Source organism: Chionomys nivalis, chromosome 9, assembly GCF_950005125.1.
Source record: "Chionomys nivalis chromosome 9, mChiNiv1.1, whole genome shotgun sequence".
Classification (NCBI taxonomy): Eukaryota; Metazoa; Chordata; class Mammalia; order Rodentia; family Cricetidae; genus Chionomys; species Chionomys nivalis.
The window spans coordinates 40,708,965-40,734,089 of record NC_080094.1 but is presented as its reverse complement, the minus strand read 5'-3'; the positions used below and the strand labels follow the sequence as shown (position 1 = coordinate 40,734,089).

General features: G+C 40.7%; 1 protein-coding gene across 5 annotated transcripts in view; it reads right to left on the bottom strand.

Annotated features, from left to right (window-relative positions):
- Hao1 (hydroxyacid oxidase 1) overlaps positions 1-25,125 on the bottom strand; it is a 73,650-nt gene that overhangs the window by 18,197 nt on the left and 30,328 nt on the right. For all 5 annotated transcript variants that reach the window (XM_057781850.1, XM_057781851.1, XM_057781849.1 and 2 more), the window contains 2 exons: positions 7,930-8,185; positions 1,159-1,334 (listed from right to left, as the gene is read on the bottom strand). In XM_057781850.1, coding sequence (XP_057637833.1) covers positions 1,159-1,334; positions 7,930-8,185 — 432 coding nt within the window. The remainder of the gene's footprint in view (positions 1-1,158; positions 1,335-7,929; positions 8,186-25,125) is intronic.

Here is a 25,125-nt window from a genome sequence, read left to right as displayed (position 1 = left end):
AAAGCCAAATTCACATCCCTGAGAGTTAACCTCAAGCACTTGGGGCTATAGTAACTTGCACTGATTTAAGAAATAAAGTATTTTAGATACACGTCAACCCTTTGGAAAGTAACCCAAGGATAATGAAATAATATACCTTAAGAACTTCTTAACCTAGTATTTGTAAAAAGAGCTAATGAGAAAAGGGTTTCTTCAAAACAAAAACTCATGAAGAAAGTGAAAAAGGATCAATAAGAAAAAAAGAGGAAAGAAAAGAAAAAACTCTGCGAAGTTTTGTGCCTTTGCTCATACATGTTATTTGTTCGTTAGCGTGAGTCCTAGAGAAGACCAAATCCTGTCTGAAGCACACGCGTGGGGCTTTGTTAATGTTCTCCCAGGGCAGAGTTTAACCATAGTAACTGATTACATCTTGCATTCCAATTTGCATTCATTAAGATGCAATTTTTAAAATGGTGTAAGGGTGGATGCCTCTTCTAGAACTTCCCAGCTAGCTATGGTTTTGCATTCCTGAAACCATAGTCTCTGCTCTTTGGTAAAAAAGAAAGGAAAGGAAATGTTCTCAGTCCGTCCATCTGACTTTTGGATGAAAGCCTGTGAACGGATGAGAACTTGTCTTCTCAGATCTTCAGCTCTTCCTCCAATCCAGCCTGAGCATAAGTGTTATTTGATACAGTTGTAGTCATAGAGATGATTTTTGTTTGATAAATAAGAGAAATAAACAGTTACAGAAAAACTAGACAGGATAAACTTTATATGTATGAATAGCTTCCTTTCGAACACTGCTCTCTTGGTCTTGCTTTTTGAGCTGTCTCATTAGGTAGCCTCACTGAAAGCAATGAGCATTTTTCCTAGAAAACACTTTATTTATTATTTGCAATGGTGTGAAAGCCTGGAGAAATGATCCACGTGTGTCGAAAGGAAGGGGGTGATGCTGGGACAGTCCTAGGGAAAATGATTGCAAACTACAAACAGACATGAAGATGTATGTACATACATGAATAACAATAAATCTTTTGAAAAAAAAGAATTGGGAGCTGAAACATCTTTCAATTTGTAATACCGCATTTTCCCGTCAATTATACTCTCTAAAAAGCTACCATGACCATATCCGAAAATGAACATGAAATCAGTATACAGCAAAGGAGAGAAATGACAAACCTCTCAAAATGCCCTTTACAACAATAGGCAGTGATGTCAATCGTCGGAGCCATTTAATGTCATCCCAGCTGAGAGACGGGTCTATGGCTTGCGCCACATATTCAGCAAGTCCACTGTTGCCTCCATAATTCCTTTTAGGAGAAAATGCCAAATCATTGGTTTCAAAGTTCTTCATCCTAGAATAGATACATAAAATGGGTATTAGAGACAACTTCTGCCTGACTTGGGGAAAATAAGTGAGGGTAAAGTGCTCCTTTTCTGATAAGTTAGCTGCTCAATCACTTTGTCTGCAAATTCTCTAGGGCTTGATGTGGGAGTGTGTTCTAACTGTGGCCATGTGATTTCAACTGGCCACCTAAAGCTTTATTTACATGTGTGTATATGTGTGTTCATTCAGACTTAAGGATCAATGTGCGGCCATGTTCAAACATTTCCTGTTTAAGCCAGTTTACAGCTACAGACAATGGAATGGATGCTATTTTCAAGCAGCTGTACAAATTCATCATAATAGAAACCATTTGTATGGTGCTTTATTGTTTACAAAGGCCTTTTATATACTCATGTTTGTACATTTCTTTCCTTAAGATCTTTTAGAAGGTAACATTGATTCACTTTGAGTTCCCTTTTATACAGACAATAGTAACCCAAGTGCAGAATGAGATGGTCAATAACAAAACTAGCTAGGGGCGTTATTTGGGATCTACCCTGGGTCATTTGACTGCTAACTATATATTTTTTGCTTAGATGTGTGGTACTGTGGGCATTGATGGGAATCAGGAAGTGTTTCTCAGCACAGGAGCCTTGTCTTTCCCTCCTACACTCAGCTGTTGCCTGGTTACTGGCTCAACCTCCTATCTTCCAGAGAATCTTGACAAGAGCCTGGGCTTTCAGATGCTCACCAAGCACCATCTTTCTTTCTTGTGTTTTCTTCTGGCTGCTGGGCTTTCATTACACCCAGCAAACTGGAAGTGTCAACTCATGTCCCAGTGGGCAGACTCACTCTGAGATGTAGTGTGTATGTGTTCCCAGAATATGTGTTCCCAGAATGTCCCCACAGGATCCAAGATCAGGCACAGGATCAATTGCTCACTGTTTTATCTGTCTTCACAAAACTTCCCGTATGCTGGCTTCCTCTCCTCCACTCACTTCCTTAGATGCTAACAGTCTTTACCTTCAGGAACAGAAACTTAGACTTGGTCAGGGACTCCATTTTATTCCCAGGGAGTCACAGCCTAGACATGCCAACACTGAGCTGTTGCCTTTTCCTAGTCTAACACATTGATCTAGTTTGACCAAGTGGTTCTCTAACTCATGACCAGGACTCTACTGCTGGATCACCCTATACTTGGTATCCTTTATTTTGCCCTAACATGGCATTCTTGGCTGTATTTGGACAGTCTCTTAAGCTACAGATGAAGTTCATTCTGCTTGGGGTTCTGATCACACCACATAAATCATTGGCAATATGGATACGCAATGGCATCTTCCATGTGGCTGAGCAGCCCACAGCCTGCAAGGTCACTTACAAAATAACCAGGTAAAAGTCTTTTCTGGACTAGCTGGAACTCAGCTTGCTCTCCTACATACTCTAACAGACCAGCTAGCCGTTCTTCTTATGGGTGACAGCACAGCTGTGTGTCTTCCGTGGATTAGTCCCAGCTGATTTGCCCTCCACCAGCTCTGCCAATGAACACGGAAGAGATCCTGAAGCCATTACTAAAACTGCATGTCTACAGACAGCAGTATCTAGGATTTCTTTTTAAAACTTTATTCTAGACCTTCTTTTCATGTTTAACTGGTTGACAGTTTACACTTTAGAGTGTTTCCGCTGAAATTTCTGCTGGAGTAGTTAGGGTGCACAGATCATGCCGTGGACATGGACTTTCAATTCCAAACAACCTTACTCAAGCTACTGTGTCAAGGGCAATTTTCTCAGTAGGACTGAACATCCTTCTGAGGATTTATGGATATAAAGGCATAAAACACCACAAACACACGATGCCCATCTAGTCGTTGGCTTTTGATGAAATATCTGAGCTTTCTATTTGTCAAAATTCTTAGGGTTATACAGTATGTCACAGCCCTGGGTCTTTTGTGGTCTTTTTAATTCAAATTGAATTAAGCTTTCTGTTCAATAAATGTGTTCTTGGGAGGGAAACCCAGTCCATTACTTCAATGATACTAAGTTTCAAACATAAATAATGTTGTTAAAGGAAAAGGTGCAACCTATCTGTTCCATCCTAAGACCAGGAGAGAAAGGGAAACCATCTACACGTATCCCTACCCCCACAGCAAACAGGCTGCCGTGTTTCAGCAAGGGTGGGTGAAAGGGTGAAATGGGTAGGAAAAAAACAGAAACATGGATAAAATTATATAAATGACTGTTGTTATTCTTGGACCGCGCAATGCAGATCAACACTTGAATGAATGCTGCCTTACAGACATCTCAGGGCACAATGAAGCCTTGTTGTTGTTACTGTAAACTTTGTTCAAAGCCAGAAGCCAAGAAAAAGTTTTCAGATATCTTGACAGAGATCCACGATGGAGTGTTTTACCGATGGCTCTCAAAGAAACTGCCATGAATGCTATTTTTATTCACATTATGACGTGTGTGTGTGTATGTGTGTGTGTATGTGTGTGATACTTAAAGTAGCTTCTGATATTCATTTTGTAGAGGATGAAAAAGACAACACAGAAATAGTAATGCAACTATTTAAAGCTTAATTTTCCCAATTCCAGGCTGATGAATGTCACAAAGAGACCAAATTTCTTCCTTGTAAGGGAATTGTTATTCCTGGGGTGACCTTTAATATACTTTTTAATCTGACATAGGAATTGACTTTGATTTTAGTAAGTTAGTATCAAGCAGCAGTAATAACTACTAAAGTAAATAGGCTTAAATAACTAATAGTATAACTAATAAGAATGAGCATTGATGATAATATATGATTTTATAAATATTACTAATGTAACACTAAGGATAAAGCCACATCTCTACACTGAAAACTTTCAAAATAAAGTAAAACAAGATAAAAATCAGCTAAGTTCACAAAACAATAAGAGTATGGATGGAGAGAAGGAGAAATTCACAATTGGCATGAGCTGGGGACAGGCAGTCAGCCTTTCTTCTGTGGTTAGAAAAGCACGGTGTTCAGAACACACCCTCGTCACTTACTCCTCAGTGTGGCCAGGTGGTCTAAAGACAGACTGAGGCCACAAACTTGGAATTCTAATCCGGTTCAACTCTTTCCTAGTTGTCTTATATTGGGGAAATCCCAATGCATCGATAAATTTTTAGACACTGATTAAACAATTGCATGCTAAGCACCTAATATCTACCCGTTTTAGACATTTGACATTTAGTGAGCACCAGTAAATAAGAGAGCAAACTATCTCCATCCATCACAGAGATGATCGACATGTAAACTGTCACGTGTTTTAGAATGTAGGTACAATGCAAAATGAAGGGGCACAATGGGACAGAGTGGGAAGCAAACCAGCTGGTGGAGGCTCGAGTTGACATGTGAAGTGTGGCAACAAGGGAAGATTTCATTGCAAAGCTACTGTAAAGATGAACTCAATAGGGTTAGGTTTGACTTGTCATTGCTGCTATAACAAATGACCACAAATTCAAAGCCACACAATGTCACAAATTTGTAGGCTAGAGATATGGCTTAGCTGTGAAAAGCACTGACTGCTCTTCCAAGACTGAGTTTCGATTCTTGGCACCTACCTCTCAGCTCACAACCACCTCGTTTCAAGGGACCCAAAGCCCTCTTCTGACCTCAGCGGCATACCATGTATTACATTTACAGTGGTTACAAAGACCAAAATGGTTCTCACTGAGGTCAGCTCAGGGTGTCCACAGACAGTCCCTCTGACTACCTAAAGCAGAATAGACAACCTCACTTGTTCTCTCGGTGGGCAGCCCACTTGGACACACAATTCCAAACTCTCCTTTTATCACTTCGGCTCCTCCTCTGACCGACATTTATGCCCATTTTTAATAAAAACTCTTCGTTGCATATAATGTCTACTGTGATAAAACCAGGTCATCTCCTGTCTCAAGATCCTTAACTCAATCCCGTCTGGTTTGAGGGTTCGGTTGCGGACACCTTCAGCCTCTGTATGTATTCCTAACAAGGATTGGCTTTTGTCACTTCTCTTTAAACTTTCTGGAACTGTGGGGGAAGGGGGGCAGACTAATCTTAACCCAGGTAAATTAATCATCTCCGTGGAGCACAGACAAGACAGAAGGCTCCTGCCTCACAGGCTCCGGAATCTGCGTGATCAACTGGCTTTGCTCCTGCTTCTTCCAGAGGGAGGATTTCCCTTTTCCCTCTCACTTTCTTGCCAGTTGTAAAGTGCACACACGCGTATGTTTTGCATATAGACCAAGTGGCCATTACCAACCCTCTGAACTCTCTCTGCTCCCGGGTGCCAAGAGTCAGGGCCCTCCCCTCCACCCCGGGCAGAGGAAGTAGCAAAGGCTGGAAGGAGCCAGGCTTAGCGACTCATTCTCCCCTGGATTTCCTGTCTCCTTCCCTTGCCAAACCTCACTTCTGAAAAGCAGGCTTCACCTTCTATGAGTCAGGTCAGTGCAAAAAGAAACTGATTTCATATCGGACTGTTAAGCGATGAGTTTTTGGGGTGGAGGGTGGTGAATGAAGCCTCCAGCAGAAGGCTTGACCTCTGGTTTGTGTGTTCTGTCTTTCAAACAGTATGCGCCCCTGAGGCGCTTAGCAGAAGCCCCCATGCTGCCCCACTGCCTCCAGGACAAGCCCCACCAGTGTACAGCCTGGAGTGTGCCCAGCTGCAGGATGTTTCCGTGTTCCCCGTAACCTGGATGTGTTGCTCGTGATTTGATCATCTTCAGAACAGAGCTGTGACAAGCTGGAAACCCAGGGCCACTCCTGTGAACACCAGCAGCTGAAAGGGGTCTTTGTTTCAAGGCTACCACATCATCTGGGCAGACGTCCAGGGGCAAAGGAAAAGGGGGGATGGGGAGGGCCTGTGGCTCATCATACAGTCACCTCCATGCTGAGAAGCGAGGGGTCCCAGCCGGGATACACAAAAGTGTCCTGCCCATGAGACTAGATATCCACGCATTTGCTACCCAAAGCAACTCTATTACCGTCGCTGTTGTTAAGAGCAATGCCATTAGGGAAAAAGGAAAAGGGCCATTCCTTCGCAAACGACCAACGGAAGTAAGGAGTGTTTCCTTTAGGAAACTGTAATAGTGTGAAACTAATTATTTTAGAATGTCTAAATAAATAAATAAATAAATAAATAAAAGCAAGTAGGCAGTCAAAGAAAGAAAGTGAATGGAGATTGCGTTTTAGAGAGGTTGGAGGTTTGCTTTCTGGTGAATCTGGCAGGGTTAGGGTTAGGTTGGCAGCTGCGGTTCTTGTTCTCTTCACCTTGTGTGGTGTCTGGGTAGCCTGCCCACTGAGTCCACATGCAGAAATAATATTCCCAAACCTGTCTGGGAGCGACAAGCATTCCCATTAATTACATCACCGGTTGATACACAACACAACAGCAAAGTCTGTAAAGTCTCATTGTGAAGTCTCGGGTGTATTGGTGGCTGTGTGAAATGGCAATTTGATAATCTTCCACAAGACTGTCTATAATGCATACAAAGTTGCACTTCTGATCATCTGTTTCTCCCTATGAGGAAACCTGACTTGAGCTTTGTGTCTGTTCATTTTGAATCCTTTCAGAAGGTAGGCATGGGATGCTTTATCTTTATTCCTTTACCTTTCGTCCATCTTTAAAACCTTAGTTGGTTCAAAGACAAACAAAATGTAGACAGAATGAGCAGGGGCTCCTGTAGAACAAGCCCTAGACTTCTTATAAGGCATCCATAGACATCCAACATCAAATGTCACCCATTAAGACAAGAGTTTGATGTCTGCTCAGATATGTAGAGTCCCAAGCGACATCACAAACCTGTCACAACGGATGTGAAAAGTATAAGAGGCCCTTTTAGTATAAAATATGGAAGGAGAAAGCAGTGAGGGAAGACACGGATCGCTGAACAAACCTGGAGTCCTTTCTCACTGACTTCCACTGAGGTCCTGGGTTTTACTCAAGGGAAGGGACGATTAAATATTACTCATAGGTTAAGTGTCTCAATGAAATCATTATAGTTCAGCTTTGGATCATGTGATACACGATTTTTGTTGACTTGATGAGTGAGTGAGGAACAAATCTTGATCCATGGATGAACCACATGCACACAAAACAAAGTAGAAAATGATGGATCAAATACATGGCTTCCTTTTCTTCCATGGTTTTGTGCTTTATTTTTACATCTTCCTAGCTCACTTTCCTCCTAATACAACTAAAACTAAAATATGAATGTGGGTCTTTGATTTCCATGAAGAAACAGGGTACCAGGATCACAATAAAAAACTGTAGCCTATACAAAACTCATCTGGATGTCCTCTAATACAGCCCACGGCCCTAATGCATCCTAGTAATAAAATCTTTTTAATTTTACAAATATATAGTAATCCCTCCTATTGTAATAGCTCAAATGTGCCACATCCCCAAGCAGAGTCACTTGGGAGAGATTATATAGTTCTGTGGTAATGACTAGCTCCAGAACAGAGATCCTTTTAACCATGCTCTAAAGCTAATGTCTCTATGGTGATTCACATCTCTATGGTATCTACTTGTAAACTACAAAAAGAAAAAGCAGCTTTTGGAGGTGGTCCATGAAAGGGAAAGAGAAACCCCACTCTGAGACTGTGAGATCATACTTACCTGAGTTGTGGCGGCAGCTTGAATCTGTTACGCACATCATCGAAGCGGTTGCCCAGGTAAGGGGTGTCCACAGTCACAAATATTGCCTTGTAACCCATCTGTTCAGCTCGCTTCACTAGCTGCCTGCTGACCTCACGGTCTTTGTAGATGTACAGCTGCATCCAACGTAGTGCCTCGGGGCCGGCCTCTGCCACTTCTTCGATTGAGGAGGTGGCCCAAGAACTCAGCATCATGCCTGTTCCCATGGTCTGACAGGCTGGAATAAAAAGGAGAAAAATCAATGTAGACATGGTACCACTGCTTCTCCTAGACCGGGGTTTCGTTCAAAAGGGAAAGACCTCTGCAAATGCAACCTGTCAGCATGAACGCAAATCTTTAAAAATAAATAAATAAAGCATGCATTGATTTTCACTCTGTGTTATGGTATATTGTGAAGAAGGATAAGTAGATAACAAAGGATTGCTGCAACTGCAGGTGGAAATAATGAGATCAACCTAGATGGCCATCTTGAGGAACTGGTTATACTGTATGCAGTTAGAATATTAAATGAAATACATACAACCATTGGGCATAGCACTGTTGTGAAGGTTAATTTTGTGTGTCCGCTATCTAGGCCTTGGTGCCCAGATATTTGGTCAAACAAATCTGAATGTTACCATGAAGATACTTTTAGATGAAATTGGCATTTGAAGTAGTAGTAGAACTGAGTAAAGTAGATTGCCCACTGTTGTATGGCTTCTTCTAATCTATTGACATCTTAAAATATGACTGATCTCTCCCAAGAAAGCCAAGGAAATAATGCCAGCTGACTGCCTTTAAACGACATTAATATCACCTTTCATCGGGTCTCCAGATCACTGGTTATTCTGGAGATCTGGGGTTTTAGTGTCTCCATAATTATGTAACTCAAGTGTTAAAAATGAGACTCTCATAAACACAGATAGATACATAGATAGATAAATAGAAGATAGATAGATAGATAGACAGACAGACAGACAGACAGACAGACAGATAGATAGATAGATGATAGTGATATCTAGATTTCTATATTGCAGGATAGATCTTATTGATCCCATCTCTCTGGAGAACTCCAGCTGTTCTAATTATAAAATACTTACAGACATACAAATATAATGAAGATAAATAGGTATATTAAAGTGAAAAGTTCAAAAAATAACATGTATGCCACGATTCTACCCTTCTAGAAATTATAGCTCATCCAAGCAAACTAAACATTAATGAGCAATAAAACCATGGGTGAGTTCAAGGTTTCCTTCTTTTCGATATTTCTAAATTTCTTTTTTTAAAGTGTTTATTAAGACACATTCTACCCTTGTATAAATGTGTGATCTAGATATCAAGAGCAAAGTCATCCCTTTGATCGCAGTAACAATGAATGAGAAAATTGTCTTAGAAGATGTTAAAGGACATTGATGATGGGGTTTCCTCCCTAATAGGAAATACGGTAAGTGAGTTCAGTGGAGGGAGGCTGATTTGTTGCTTGCATGCTATACGGGAAGTTCCAAGAAATAAAGCATAAACACTCAATGCTGGTTACAGAATCCCAAATCACTCATAACATCTGAGTGGTCACCTTGTGTCAAATGACAGTGAATGTACTTGCCCAAGTGACACTCGTAGGGTGATGACGGAAATCAAGTAAGATGGTGATTATGAAGTTTCTCTGAGAGTTTCAAGAGTTTCTATGCCCAAATTTTAGCCAACAACCAAATCTCCTGGAAAGCTTATAAAAGTGGGCCTCGTGGTCCCACCTACTATGTCTTATTATATGGGTCTCCTGTTGCACCCCAAGGATTAAACTAGTCCATACAATACAATGCTGCTGCCACCTATGCTGGACCACACTTAGACACTGAAATACTAGCATCAGCAGCTGATAGTAAAAGTCTAAGCTCAAATGCTTTTAAACACATTTCATTTGAATTCCTTCAAATCACTTCTCTAATACCCTTGATTGTGTCTTCATTCCGAACAAGACACATGAGCTAAAGAGCATCATCCCTTTGGTACAGTACTCACCCCAGGAGCTCAGTTGAGCATTTCTATAATGGGTTCTCGGGGCTGCAAATCACTGTCCATAAGAAACACATGTTACTAGGTAATAATACATCTGGATCCTTGCTGATTTTCATTAGTTTAGAAATGTGGAAACAGCACCAGGGGACAGTGAGCACTTGGGTCAGAATATTCTAACCATCACTTCACCACAAAGAGACGATGTCCTGAAGAAGATGTGGTCTGACTAACATCATAAAGGGCTGAGCATCAAGGCAAGACAAAAACCTAGTTGGTCTGTTTGTATAGGACTGGTATCCATGAGAGTCTCTGGCAACCAAGCACAGATAAAGGTAGCTCCTGACAAAGGGATGAGCAAAGGGGACATTCAGATAATCTGGAACTTTCATGAACTTAGCAGTACACACAGCCACAGCTCTGCTGATTGTAACACAGAAATCTTCAAAGACTGTCCTTAGCATGTAAGGCATTCTACAGAGATTGTGACAACGTTCAAACCATTCACAAACCATACGAACATGAAACCTAATCTGCTCAGGATGTCAGCATTCTTAAACCCTTTCCCACAATCACTTGAGTCCAGATGTTCAGAGAGACCTTGGGCAGCCCATACCTCCATTACTCCCATCCGTTCTGGAGCTAATGTCTTCTAACTTCCTTTTTCCTCCAACATGGTGGCTCCAACCCATGGCATGCTATTCACGAAGCTGTCACTGAGCTATGGCCCCAACCACCATGTTTATTTTTCATCAACTAAAATCATAGGGGCTTAAATTTGGAATTGAGAACTGTACATCCTAGGTGACCATCGTTTCTGGTGGCAAGAGTTTGATAAATATCTGTGATTTAATGAGAGTCGCCTCGGAGCCGAGGGAATATCAGAATCTGGACGTCAGTGAACCATCTGCTGAGGCGAAGCTTTCACAGCCAGGAGAAAGCATGGAGAAATCATAAGAAGTTCCATGTTTCCTGAACAAACATGGTTTATCACGCTGATTCCTAGTCACCTGTGATTGCTCACTGTGTTCAAGGAAAATTACTAATGCATTATACCTGTTGGGATTTTTTTTTTTTTGGCATCTGTTCTCATCTTAGAGTAAACTAAAGGAATGCAAAATTTTACAAGGCCCATTTAGAACTAGAACTGAAAATGTGTCTATCCAAGTAAGAGCAGATATAAGAAGGACCAGTCCATGCCAGTTTGATATTTATACAATGTACTGGTTTATATTACAGACCAAACATCATTGTACATGCCTGTTATTCAGCACTGAGGAAGCTGAGGCAGGGGGATTTCGGGTTTAAGACTAGTCTGGATTTTCTGTTACAACAGAGGAAGTTGAAGGACAGCCTCAGCTGCATAGTATGCCCCAATCTCAAAAATGAAAACAAAAACTTCCATTCTAATAGGCAAGTTACTATTGTTCTTCCTTTACTTTCCTTCAAATTTACTAGAATATTTTATCATGCCATCAGTTCCTCCCCTCACTAAGGGTTCCTTGGGGCTTTCACATACTGGTAATTTTCTAACGTCTGGCACGCCTTGCAGGACCCACACCTATTACAGCATAAGAGATGGGTGTTCTAAGCATCACTTTGAATGGGTTAAAACCCATTGCTGGGCCAGATGCTGAGGATTTCACACATCACCTTCACCCGAGAGATAAAGAGAAACCCTTCCAGCTCATCATGCACATTGGAAATAAATGTTACAGGTTTTAAAAATTTCGTGAGGACCTGAGCGTAGTCCAAAGTTCTAGTCAGAGAAATCCTCTGATAACTTGCACACACGGCTATGCTCATCTTTTCATTCCCAACTGGTTTTGAATCTCCCTGTGCAGGCAAAGTCCATTACTTCCCACTCACAAAGGTAGGAACGGTCAGATTTCAGTATACAAAGGATGGGCTTCAGCTTTCCTCTCTATTCCCAGATTTGTGGCTGCTCCCCACACAGCTACAAGGTGACTGTTTTCATACAGCCTGCAGAAAAGGGCTCTCAGCCAAAGCACTGTTGGTAAGAAAGCTCAGCATGACTCTTTCCAGGGGTGAAGAAGATTCATGGTAGTCAGCACATCCTAAATACAACATATCCAGAGCCAGTGAGATGGTTTAGTGGGCAAAACACTTGCCAGGAAAGCCTCATAACCTGAGTTCCATCTCCAGAACCCACATAAAGGTAGAAGGAAAGAACCAACTCTACAAAGTCACCCTTTGACCTACGCACACACATACACTTTGGCATGGGTGCTCACACATATCAACATACACAGATGATGTGATGATGATGATGATGATGATGATGATGATGATGATGATGATAATTTTAAGTCAATATGTCCAAGGCACAGTGCTAAGTAAGCATGAATCCCACATGACCTCTTAGAACTTTGTTTTCCTAATTTTACTGCCTCTTTTATCACCCTGAATGTATAACTCAAAGAACAGCCGTTTACTGGGGGAATGCGATTTGTTTCTTTGGTCTCTTTGAACAGCCCAGCCTGACCTGAAATTTGGTATGTATTTTGGGCTGACCTTGAACAAGAGACCCACTTGTCACTACCTCCTAAGTGATGGGATTTCAGATGTGTGGCACCATGCCCAGCTAAACTTTCATTTTAAAGGTCCATTCATTATTCTTACTTTATTCCATGACTATTTTCCTGCATATGTGTGTATGTATGTATGCACTTATGTATGTATGTATATCACAAGTGTGCCTGGTGCCCACAGAAACCAGAAGAGGGTATCAGATCCCTGGAATTGAAGTTGCAGATAGTTGTGAGTTGCTATATGGTTGCTTAAGAATTGAACCCACAAGAAAAACAACTGCTTTGAACCCCTAAGAAATATCTCTAGCTCCCCAGCTAAACTTTTGATAGTCTAGGTTAAGTTAGAATTTGTTGATATACTTTTTGTTCCTTTCTTCTCTTTATTGAGCTATAGAAGTCATAGGTTATTCCATTGTTCTGAAACAAAGCCAGACACCCATACATAAAGACAGCAGTGTGGTCACATATATATAGGCACTGAAAACAAATATATATATACATATGAGCCAGGAGATAATGCTGATTTCTCAGAATGGCAATAGATGATAACAGCTTGAGCATCCAAGGCCTGGCAAAAACTCCAGCTTTACCACCCATGGGGCACATTCCATCTGCCAAGTAACTCTAAGCCAGTTGTCCTCCTTACTTAAAGTATCAATGGGCAGTTAGTTAAATTAAAGCAAGGTCTGTGAATGTTTGCCTCTGTGTTGAGGCTGTGTGACGGGGAAGGGCTAGGAGCAATAGTTTTAGCACAGTATGAAAAAAGAGGTCTAAGGGAACTGTTAAACTGTTTATGATTTTGTCAGAGAAATATTTTTTAACATCACTGTGAGTAAATATGTACAATAGGCAGCAATGTTTCTTGTTTTATCTATGTATTTTAATTGACAAGTGCTAATTGTAAATATGATGGTGGTACGATATGATGATTTGAATTAAGGCACATTGCAAAAGAAGTCAATTATGCTAAATAACATGCAACTAATATTTGATGAAAACATCAAGAGCCTGTTCTTCAAGGTTGAGTGTGTAGCATAGTAAAGCACTTGAATACAGTGTCCAAGGCTTTGAGTTCAACCCATAGCACTAAAAAAAATGGTTTAAAATCCTATTCCTCAGCAATTTGACCTATATAACACATCGTATTCAGTGTGGCTTCATGCAGCACAACAGATCCTTAGTCGTTATTCCTCTAGACTACACTAGATTTTGGCCGACACCTTCCTTTCCCCATTATCATTCCTGAGTCCTAGCTTCTCCTTTCCATTACATCACCTTACACTTTGATTGACAGTCTCTTTGCTACACCCTCATCCCCTAACTCTAGCTTCCAGTTTCTATTAGTTTTCTCTCTAATTCCATAATATTCCACTATGCAGCCACACCCACCACATTTTCTTTATTTGTTCACCCATTAGTGGAAGCTTAGGTTCTTCCATTTGTGAATAATGCTGAAATGAACGTGAGAATACAAATATAGTTTTAGCATACCAATTTCAATCCCTGTGAATATTTACTCAAAAGTAGGATTTTTGGATCACATTGTAATTTTACTTTTTTCATTTTTAAGAGATTTCACTGACCTACTACCATGTCTCAGAACAGCAAAGAAAATAGTTAATAAGAGAAAGAACTATCAGTGGGCTTGAAGGAAACATGGGCAAAGCATATACCTAAAAAGGGTTGATATTCAAGGTGTATAAAAAAATTTAGTTCAATAGAAAGAATACAGCCTACAAATCAGGCTGATTGATAATGACAACAGTGTTTACTTGTGCAGAAAATTCCTCTCAGATTCCCCCCAAATAAAATGCCTTATTAAAGTTAAATCACGTACATTAGGGTAGGGCTACACGGAAGAAAGTAGTATGGCTCTTCCCAGAAAAGGCTTAACTACATTTTTACCCTGTGGCATCTGTAATAGACTACATAAGAACTGTGATGCCTGGGGCTGACACAAAGCCTAAAGTCCAGTATACAGTGACTTACATAAGCTGGCATAAGCTAATACTCAACAAAACAGCATGCCTGGCCAGACCTACATTGTGGCTGGGCAGTGCCATTGTGTCCCTGCAATGGGAGCAGGCTTTTTTATTTCAAACCTTATTGAAAATGTTTCATTCTAATCTAGGTAATGCAGATATAGGAAAATGAAGACAGGACCCTTTTGTATTGTGTATACTATAAAAATTTGGATCCCAAGCCCACTCATGCCAGGTCTTGAATGGATAGGGTCTGTGGATGCATCTCTCTCCTGTACTAGAGTTGTTATGGCATTTTATATGTTCACCCTGACATCAGCAGCTTCTCGGACATCCTGGAGGATCTTCAGAAGGGAATGGCTTCCATGCTGCCTCCAACAGATCCACAACAGAGGATTTAACCCATTCCTTTGGAAACTGTACAGAGCTTTCATCCCAGGATTTGTCTACCCTTCTAAGGCTTGATGTCTAATAGGGGCTATATAGATGTTGATGGACTTCAGATTCTGCCTAGTTGACCTGGAGTGAGACCTGAGATGCATATTTCCTTAAAGCTGCTGAGTGTTTTTAAGACTGGTGACCACTAACCATTCTTTTGAGAGCAATGTAGTGGATATTTTCCTTCTGATGTGCTCATCCAAGCTCATGGGATGAATTTGGAAAGCACTCCCAGAAAAATGAGAGGAAAACTGACCAGAGGTAAGAGTGGGCATTTGTTCTCTCATGGCTTGCCAGTTGCTGACATCACCCTGGTGATGCTTCTGCTCTCTGTTGGTGCCTACTTGGGAGGGGCATAGGTCATATGCTCTATTTTTTCCCAGATTCACCTCTGACTGGTTTTATTTCAAGGAGTTGAACTGCATTACAGTAACTATGCCCAGTGCATTTAGCCATTGCCAGATGTGCTCCATACGCTGGCTCATCCATAGTTTTTTCAGCTTCCTCGATTTCAGATTAGAAGACTAAATTAATGACTGAATCCAAATTTGAACATCCTAAGATGTAAAAGGAGAAAGAGTAGTTACCCAAGGCTGGGAAATTGCAAATTACCAATTATAAAATAGCTTCCAAATGTCAATGTCAAGTCCAGGAGTCTTATGAATAGGATGTTAAGCGAGCAGATAGAACAAAAACTCATCATGCAGTGTGGAACATGGAAGAAACTAAGAGAGAATTGAAGATGTCCATCCACAGCCCCACCAGAGAAGTCGGGACTATTCTTTGAAACATGAACTTGTGATAGATCATCACATACTCCGAGTGGAGCACAACAACTGAGCAATTTGAAATACTTTGATTTCAAATGATTTATTTAAACATTATCTCTCTTCTATGCAAAAAGATACTTGAGCTTCCTAAGTTATGTTTTTAAAAGAAAAAGGAGAGCAAGAAAGAGAGATGTTGAATTTGTTCAAAAGTCTCAACTTTTAAGATGCATTTGATTAAAATGCTCCTACAAATCTTAGTCACCAAAACATCTGTGCTGAAAACAATTTTGTTGGAAAAACGAATTTTGTCATCTGCACAGGAAGTCCTTGTGTAATGGGGAAAATATGCGGTGACAGACAACCAAGCCACTGTGTGTTCGTTCTAAACTCAAGGTCTGACATGCTGAAGTACTTGCACAAATGTACACCTCAACGTCCATTGCGTGTGTCTGTCTTTCATCACACAGGGACTAACAGCACAACCAACGCTGTTGCAAGAGTGTCTGAAAGTATTCTTAGGCTTCTCTAGAAAAGAAAAAGTTCTGGGGAATTTAGCTAAGGGAAGTGTCAAACAAACAGTCAAACAAATCTTAACTTACCAGTTAAGGACTTTAACCAATTTAAGCACCTTCGAGAAAAGGAAGGAACCAGGCTTAATTTTACAAATTTTTTAACATTTTTTAAATTTGTGTTTTGAAAGAATCTTTTCTCATTGTACATACCAATCCCAGTTCTCTCTCCTCCCACTCCCCTACCTTCCACCCCCCACCTCCCATTCACTCCTCAGAGAGGGTAAGGATCAAAGCCCTCCCTCTATATCTAGACTAAGAAAGGTATCCTTCCAAAGAGAATGAGCTCCTAACAGCCAGTTCAAGCACTATAAAGCACTAGGGATAAATACTGATCCCACTGCCAGTGGCCCCTCAGTCTGCCCCCATCACACAACTGTCACCCACATTCAGAGGGCCTAGTTTGGTCCTATGCAGGTTTTCTCACTGTCAGTCTGGAGTCAGTGAGGTCTCACTAGCTCATGTCAACTGTTTCTGTGCGTTTCCCCATCACGGTCTTGGCCCCTTTACTCATAGTGTTCCTCCTCCTTATAACTCTTTTAACACAAGTTGTTCTCTGAATTGCAGCAGAATATCTTCAAGGATCACCATACAGAAGAGTTTGTAAAGAGCCATCAGTCCTAGTGACACCTTAGAGCTCCCTGACTTGCTTCGGTGCATCTCTAGGGCACGACACTGAGACACAGGAAAACTTCACCTCACTTGTTGTTTTCCCGGGCTCTGACTGAGCGGTCCAGTCCTGGTGTAGTTACTAGATAACTAGAAAGAAATGACCCTGCAGTCAGACACTTCCTAATGATGAATGACTTTGATGAGCATCCAGGTTGTACTTGGTGACTTCAATCAACTCCTACAGCTTAACCCCCTCAGTGTCAGGACACACTACACCCCAACTGCTCACTGTCATAACCCAATGTCCTCTAAAAAGTCACAAAACCAATCGCATGCTCTCCACAAAGCTATTAATTAACCTAATTTCAGTGCACAACACTTGATATCATACCATTTGACATTGTTCTTTAATACAGCTAGGTTCTAATTTTTAATAGCCATTTTTGATGGACAAATTTTATTTCCTGTAAGTGATTTTAATCCTGAATTTAATTTTCAGGGAAAAAAATGAAATTTTAAGATATGGAATTGGTTATTTTGTTACAGATTCTCCTTAACTTACAACAGTTCAACTTAAGGTTTTCTAGTTCATGGCAGGAATAAAATAATCCGCCTTCAGTAGGAACCATACTTTAAATTTTGAACCTTATTATTTTCCCAGCCCAGCAATAGCCAATGGTGTTCTCTTGCTTGCCATGTTGGGAAGTAGCTGTGCACTATGACTTCCAGTCACCCAGTAGAGCACGGGGCAAACAGCCAGTGTGAACCAGGCTGCTAAGCCATGGGGCTCAGCGAATTCAGTGTATTCAATGCATTTTATCTTAACAATATTTTCCACATAGAATAGGTTTATCAGGACACAATCCATTATGAAGTTGGGAACATCTGCATGCAATATTGTTCACATACTGTTTGTGTTTGCATGTGAGTAATGTGTGTTATGTGTGTACATGTGTGTGTAGTATGTCTCATTCACCACTTTTGAGTGTTGGAAATGCAAATTCAAACCATAATAATCAAGCTAAAATCACTTGAAAAAAAGTACGGAGTAGTTAGTTTTATTTTTAATTTTCTTGTTGGCATGCTCACTTATTACCAAAATAAGATACTCCCTTGCAAAGGATTAGCTAACATAATTTGGAAACAGTGTGAAGTGATCTTCTCTCTTCTGGTCCTCATTTTGTTTCTTCTTAGTAAAACAGCTTAAACGCTTATGCCCATCACAGACTCGTCCTTGCCCATGTGTTCTCTTCTCCTCCACTGGCAAATGACAATGGCAACAATCCTGCAATACCATTTTGTGGACTGATGGCAGGGAGATAAAAATCCAAATATTTCACCTAATATAGCAAACACCCTCCACTTCAAGAAAAATCAAAAACATGTTTTTAGAATAAGCCCACTGCTTTGCCTGGATTGGGTAGAACTGAGAACAATGAGCTTCTTTTCTTGGTAGGAATGCTGAAAAGTATATCTCCCTGGTCACCTAGAATAACACATAAATATATAAATCACTAAAACTTTCAAAACTACATCGTTTGAGTTGGAAGCAAAGGAAATGACAGTGTTTTCCTGTTGAGTGCTCCTTCAGTCAGTGTTAAGGCTGATTACTTAATCTCAGAAAATCCAGAGAATTCACCAGCTAGAACGCTCCCCTGCACCGTGATCAGTTCTCTGGAGTGTGTGGCTCTTTGTGCTACTCTCTTACACCTGCGCCTTCATAGGTGGCCGAGCACAGCTGAATCCCCAAACTTCACTTTGGAATGTTTCAGGCTCAAAAAGAAAGTGTTCAGATTTAATGGTTTTATGGCCCATCAAATCCTGTGTGGTAGCCTCTAATTGCATCCAGCGGCAGGGATTTCTTTTAAAATTTTTTTTATTTTGACAGTTTAATAAGAATTTGCTAATATGCTGAGCATTCCTGGAACGCATTAGACTGGGGTGACTTTCTGGATACATGAGGTCCCAGCACTCCCTCATGTGGCCTTTGTCCATATAACAAGCTAGAACTATCAGAACAAATGAATTTTTCCCTTTATTATTCCTCGGTTTAAAGCCAATAAATAAATAGGCTCAGGCAGCTCTATGGAAGATGGGGTAAAGTTTTAGAATATCACTGTGCATATAATGAGACAGCTTCCATGGTAGTAACCATAACATAACAGCAAGCCTTTGGGAACTCAGACTTGGGACTGAAGCGATGGCTCAGCTATTTACAGCTGGGCTCATGACAATAAAAGACTGGAGAAATCAGAGTGATCTACCCATCTTGCAAGACAGAAGCCAAATCTGACTGTGGCATCTATGTTATCAACCAGTAAGATTTATGACCACGGTTCGCTAATGTCTTCAACATGTGAAATACAGAGGTGATTTATTTTCTTCCCTGAAGAATAAGAAGGACAAAACCTTAAAAATGGAAGGGGGAGTAAAAATCTCTTATTTATAGACATTTACAGCTCACTAAATAGTAGAACAATTTTCAGTTGTTAAGGTGTTAATGAAATAATGTTCTGCAGTAAATCTTTCAGTCACCACAGATGGCCTGGCGGTGGTAGCTAAGAAAAGTTGGGCGGTATACACCTGTAATCCTAGCACTCCAGAATCAGAGGCAGTCAGATCTCCATGAGTTCAAGGCCAGACTCTGAGCAAGTTCCAAAATAGCGAAAGCTACATGGAGAAACCTTGTCTAGAAAAACAAAACAAACTATCAAAACAAAAAGAATCCCAGCCACACCCATCCACTTCATAACAGTTTTAGAAACTGTAGTTTCTGTTGATGTATAATTCAAGATTCCTTACTCATGCACCCAAGCTTTCCTAATGGCTTTCATTTTCTTTGGTTTAGTTCTTCTTCTCAAAATTAAAAGGATAAGCTGGATAAGCTGGGCGATGGTGGCGCACGCCTTTAATCCCAGCACTCGGGAGGCAGAGGCAGGCAGATCTCTGTGAGTTCGAGACCAGCCTGGTCTACAGAGCTAGTTAAAAAAAAAAAAAAAAAGAAGAAAGAAATTAAAAGGATAAAATGTACTATGATTTTAATAAATATTCCTAGACTATCACCTTGGGCTTGCTTTAGGTCTCTTGCTGCAATTAATAATATTGGGAAAATATCAGTGGTTGACCAGGATACTATAGCCAGCATTGACTAATTGAATAATAACTTTGCGCAAAATATTTAATGTCACCCAACCTGTTTCCAGATTAACAGGGTTAAAGATCAGTCCTTATGGATTTGGATCAATGTATTTTATGATAACGTTAAAGACTAGATGAGGTAATAGATTTAAAAATCTGAGACACATTAATTACTCAATAAGTATTGGTTATCTTTTCACGAGACACTGAAGTACCACTTTGTAAATCTCATAAATATTTACCAAATATTTATCTGTGTCTTCAGCAAGATTCAAAGATAAATGTGCCTCCACTTCCTGTCCTGTATTTCAGGAGAGCAGTGTAAGAAAAGAAAGAAAATGCACACAAGAGCTCACTCCCTATCCAAGCTCTTCAACCGCTTGCCAGAAAACACACTAGAAAAGATGGAATCCCAAGAAAATGTAGAAGGGTGGTTCTATACTTTGAACTATATATCTTTGGTAGTTGGTGAAAAATTAAATATAATCAAAATCATTTTAATGTGTAAAGATTATTTATTCTTCTTGGGAATTTTCTGGATTTTTGTGTTCTGGTTGCATTGGTTTTGTTTCTTGGGTCTGATAGTCATGGTTATTATTTTTTTTCGGTGATGTATCCCTAGCTTGTACTGACCATCTACCCCAGTTGGCTATCAACCCCTCCTCCCTGGACCTCCTGAGTATGAGTGCCACCATGCTGAGATGGCTTTGTTTTGCAGTTTTCTCAATGACATATTTTCCTTCATGTTTTGTTTAGCAGTAGAAATCTTTCCTTAAAGAACTTTCATTTTGAATACTGACTTTCAACCTAGCAGGCATGCTCGATGATGGCAATGTTGCCAAGGTCCTTCAGAACAGCCCCAGGCCCTTGGCACATAGCATATAAACCATTGTCCTTCCTTAAGCAGCTCGCTTTATCAGTGAGGAACCAGTAATCCTAGAGAGTGAAAATGACCTGCCACAAGACGCAGAACCAGTTAGTGGTGAATTTCCACATAAATCAGATGTCGCTGCTGAACAGCTCAGGGACAGTTGTAACCCACAAAAGTATTTGCTTTGGCCCACTGCACTGTTGCCCTAAATAGTGTTTTAGGGAGTTTTGATTTATTTGCCAATGTATAAAAACAAGGAATTGTACATTTTTTTAAAATGAGATTTCTTGCTTCTTTTAAGATCTTTGAAGATCTAGCCGGCTCTCCTCGCTCCCTGAGGAACAGTCAGCTAAAGCAAGGACATGGCTGCCCCCTTTGGGATACAACAGGCAATCACACTGCCTTCACCACTGAGAACAAACTGTGGCTTAGTTACAACCATTACTATCTGGACATTAAGCATCAAAGGTAATTTTCGAGGTCCCTGCAGAAAGTGTAAGACAAAGGTATTTAGTGAAAAATTAGGTGGTTTTCATTATGATAAGATAAAAATAGAGTGTGCCTTCCTGAAAGGCAGAGGAAGTGTGCAAGAGGAAGATTTGGGGACTCTGGGGCCCTGATGAGACAGTGAACTGAGTGGCATGGGCCAGCACTGTAAATTTTTCCAACTTTTAGTTCTTGACGCCACATTCCAACCCTTGGGATTCGATTGTAAAGCTCTCACTTAGATCAATCTCCTGGCTGTTCACTAACCTGGAAAGGGAAACCCTGTACGCATTGTCACTGCGTTTCAAAGTTAAAAATAAAATGTGCAGCTCATTCTACAGCCATCGAGCAGTGGGAAAGCACGGGATCTTATCCATGGGTCTAGCTCACGTCAGCTTGTGCCCACAGCAGTGACAGGACAAGGCAAAAAAGGGCCTTTGAGTCCGATTCTGTGAAGAAATCTGGAAATACACAGGGAAAGTGAGGCTATGGTGCCATGGCAGTATACAGAACCGTCGAGAGAATGTCCTCATTTCAGAGGTCAGATCATTCCCTACAGACATGGACAACCCTTTTTTATTGTCATTGGCCAGACTGATGGGGACACTTTGTCCTCAGATTACAAATTAACCTCTGTCCTTTGAACTTGGCCCCAACTTCCTTTCTTTGCAAATAGGCTATGACCTTGGAAATATGAAATTTAAGGGCCAGATAATTAGGAAGGTGACAAAAATCTTCCATAATTTAAATAGATTTCACAAATTTCTCAAGGTTGATATTGTGATTCCCTAGATTTCAGAGAATAATCTACTAAACATGAATATTGCTCCATTCTTGCTTAAACTTCCCCATGGCTATGGTTTACATTCCTCCAGAAACCAAGGAGCACAAGTCCTTATAGCTGAGATGAGTCCCGAAGTGAGTTTATGGAAGGAGGGAATGAGAGACTGGGGAAGATAGATAAAGAAGAGAGTGTTAATGAGCAGCAACTTCTGCGGATTCCCGTGACTCAGTCTCAATGAATGACAGTATCAGAAAATGCTGTGAGTTCTGGATCACTGAGAGCCTGTTTCTGTTCATCAGTGGCTGTGCTCATAGGCTGAGGGAGCCAACCCACTCCACAGCAGACTTCTGTGCGCAAACACAAAATACCAAGTTTAAGATTATGAAAGAAAGAAATAAGGAATCCAAATAACTGAGTCACCTAAGGCCTCTCCTTTTTCTGCCAAAGAAACTCATTATCCCATACCCACATGCACAAACCATGGCCCAATTCACAGACCACGCCCACACGCACAAACCAAGCAATAGCCTTTGCTCTGAGTTGATGACCATTGACTTACAGGATTAATTCTAATATTACCTAGAACAACACATCATAGATGCCCATGAGAACACAGATGGAAGCCTGAAGAATACTGAGGTCCTTGCAGGAGCTCCCAGGCATGCATCTGCATTATAACCTGATGGGACCTTCATCGAAAATCTTGGATTCCTCATGAGAGTGTGTTAATCTTTTCCTCCTGTCTTTTCCACTTCATTGGGTATTGTGTGATTCCCTGTCCCAGAGCCCTGCTTTGCACATGCCTGGAGCTGTCAATCAAAGGTTTCTGATGCTGTAAGTCCTTCAGAACATCTTCAAAGCAGCACACTGCTGGCATCTGGACAGCTCCTACCACTAATGAATAATGTGGCTCATCTCCTAAGTGCCTCAGTTTCTCATATGTACAATAGGTTTAATAATAGAACTGTTTCTCTGGGCTTTCTGAGGAGACGGTAACTTGACAGCTGTGGTATACTCACACAAGTGCCTGGAAGGTAGTAATTCCTTGCTAAATAATTCTAAAAGGGCAAGAGTCTAATGGGCACTTAATATCAGTTCATGGTGAGTGTCAGGGGACATAATAGTCCAACAACTAGTCCTACCTAGGCTATAACCTCGCAGTTTCTAAAGAAGCATTTTCAGCCAGCCTGCTCTAGAACCCCAGGGAGCAAGTGAAGAGGACAGCCTGTCAATACAAGCTATGGAAGTAGTTCCATTAAACTCTAGCTAGTTGTCCACCAAATGAAGGGACATGTGTACAGCAGTTTCCTGGCCCCAAAATGACTCACCAGGAGAGCTCTGCCCACTTGTCTACTTACTTCCCTCTGTCTCTGTCCTCTCAGTCATTTTCTGGTTTTATCTCCTCTTTTAAATCTATTTTTATTGCTTCCTTCTTGAACAATAATCCAAAGAATAGTTTATAAGGATGGACCAAAAGCCATAGAATATAAAATAAACCCCCACTCAGCCACTTTAAACAGCAAGAGTAATTTATAACAGGCATCGTCATTTCGAACACAGTCTACTTAACATTAGTCCTGCTACTAACAAAAGCATGAAATGCGTGCCTTATTATCATCTGTAAAGTTGTTAAAGTATAGCAACTAGCATGTCTATAATCCCAGCACTCAGGAGGCTGAGGCAGTAGGATCAGGTCAAGTTTCACAATGAATTCTTATCAACGAAGAAGAAGGAAGAAGAAGGAGGAGGAGGAGGAGGAGGAGGAGGAGGAGGAGGAGGAGAAGAAGAAGAAGAAGAAGAAGAAGAAGAAGAAGAAGAAGAAGAAGAAGAAGAAGAAGAAGAAGAAGAAAAAGAAAAAAGAAAGAAAAGAAGACTGTATCATTTTCAAAGTTTAGGGTTTTGTTTTGTATTTTTGTTTTGCCATGCAGGGTTTTCTCCAACGCCCTGCCAAATAAAAACTGAAATCAGGAAAATCCTTATACAAATCTTTTGTCTCAAAAAAATTGCAGCATCCTATGGACTTTACATCTTAAATATTTGATACAAAGTGCTAGATTATTTTTAAGGTCACTTTGTTTCATAGCTTCCCATGCATATTAGAAACTGCACATTTCTCCAGAATCCCAGGAGACATCTTAAAATAATAGCCTTACATCTAGAAAATACAATATAGGCTAATGACTTGCACTCCTTTGCATGTTACTGAATAGAATCTTTACACTCGCCCACTATTTCGTCTCCATTTACTTCGTGTTATTTTCTTACTTTTGCCTTGGTATCATTTTCTTCCTCAATGACTATCTGCATCAAATGGACATGAGCCCTTTGCAGTTTCTTACTTTCTCATCTATTTTCCAGTTCCTCAAAAAATCTTCACAGGATCCATGGAATATTTTCTTTTTATATTTATGGAAATTTTGGTGCACTCAAGTTTTAATCTAGTATGCCCATCTCTTCACTTTTTTTTTTATTCTATTGCTTGAAGCTTCTTATCCCACTTCTAAATAGACCTGCACTACCACAGTCTTTGGGTCCAGTCTGCATCTCCCCTCTGCAATCCCATGCCCCGGGCTGTGTATTTCTGGTTTACCAAAAACTCCTAGTAACACTCTGAAGCTACTCGTCTGTTTGTGGCTCTAGCCTTAAGGATGCTGCCAGCTTCTGACCTATGCTTCCGTAGTACTATCTTTTTGTGTCAAAGCAAAATTTTAATGTTCTCGGCAGGATTCTGTGGGGTCATTTTAAGGAAGAGGTAGATCCAAGGATTCTTCTCAGAATTGAAATGCTTTACACTGGCTTTGGTTCACGCTTTTTTGGCCTTTGTCTCTTGCCCTGCTTGGCATCAAAAGATGTAACAGCGATTCTTCACCGATGCTTCTGAGTTTCCAGAGCAGAATGTGCGGAGCTCTATGTACAGCCTTTCACGTGTTCAGTGTTGCTAGGGAACGAGGGAGTTCATC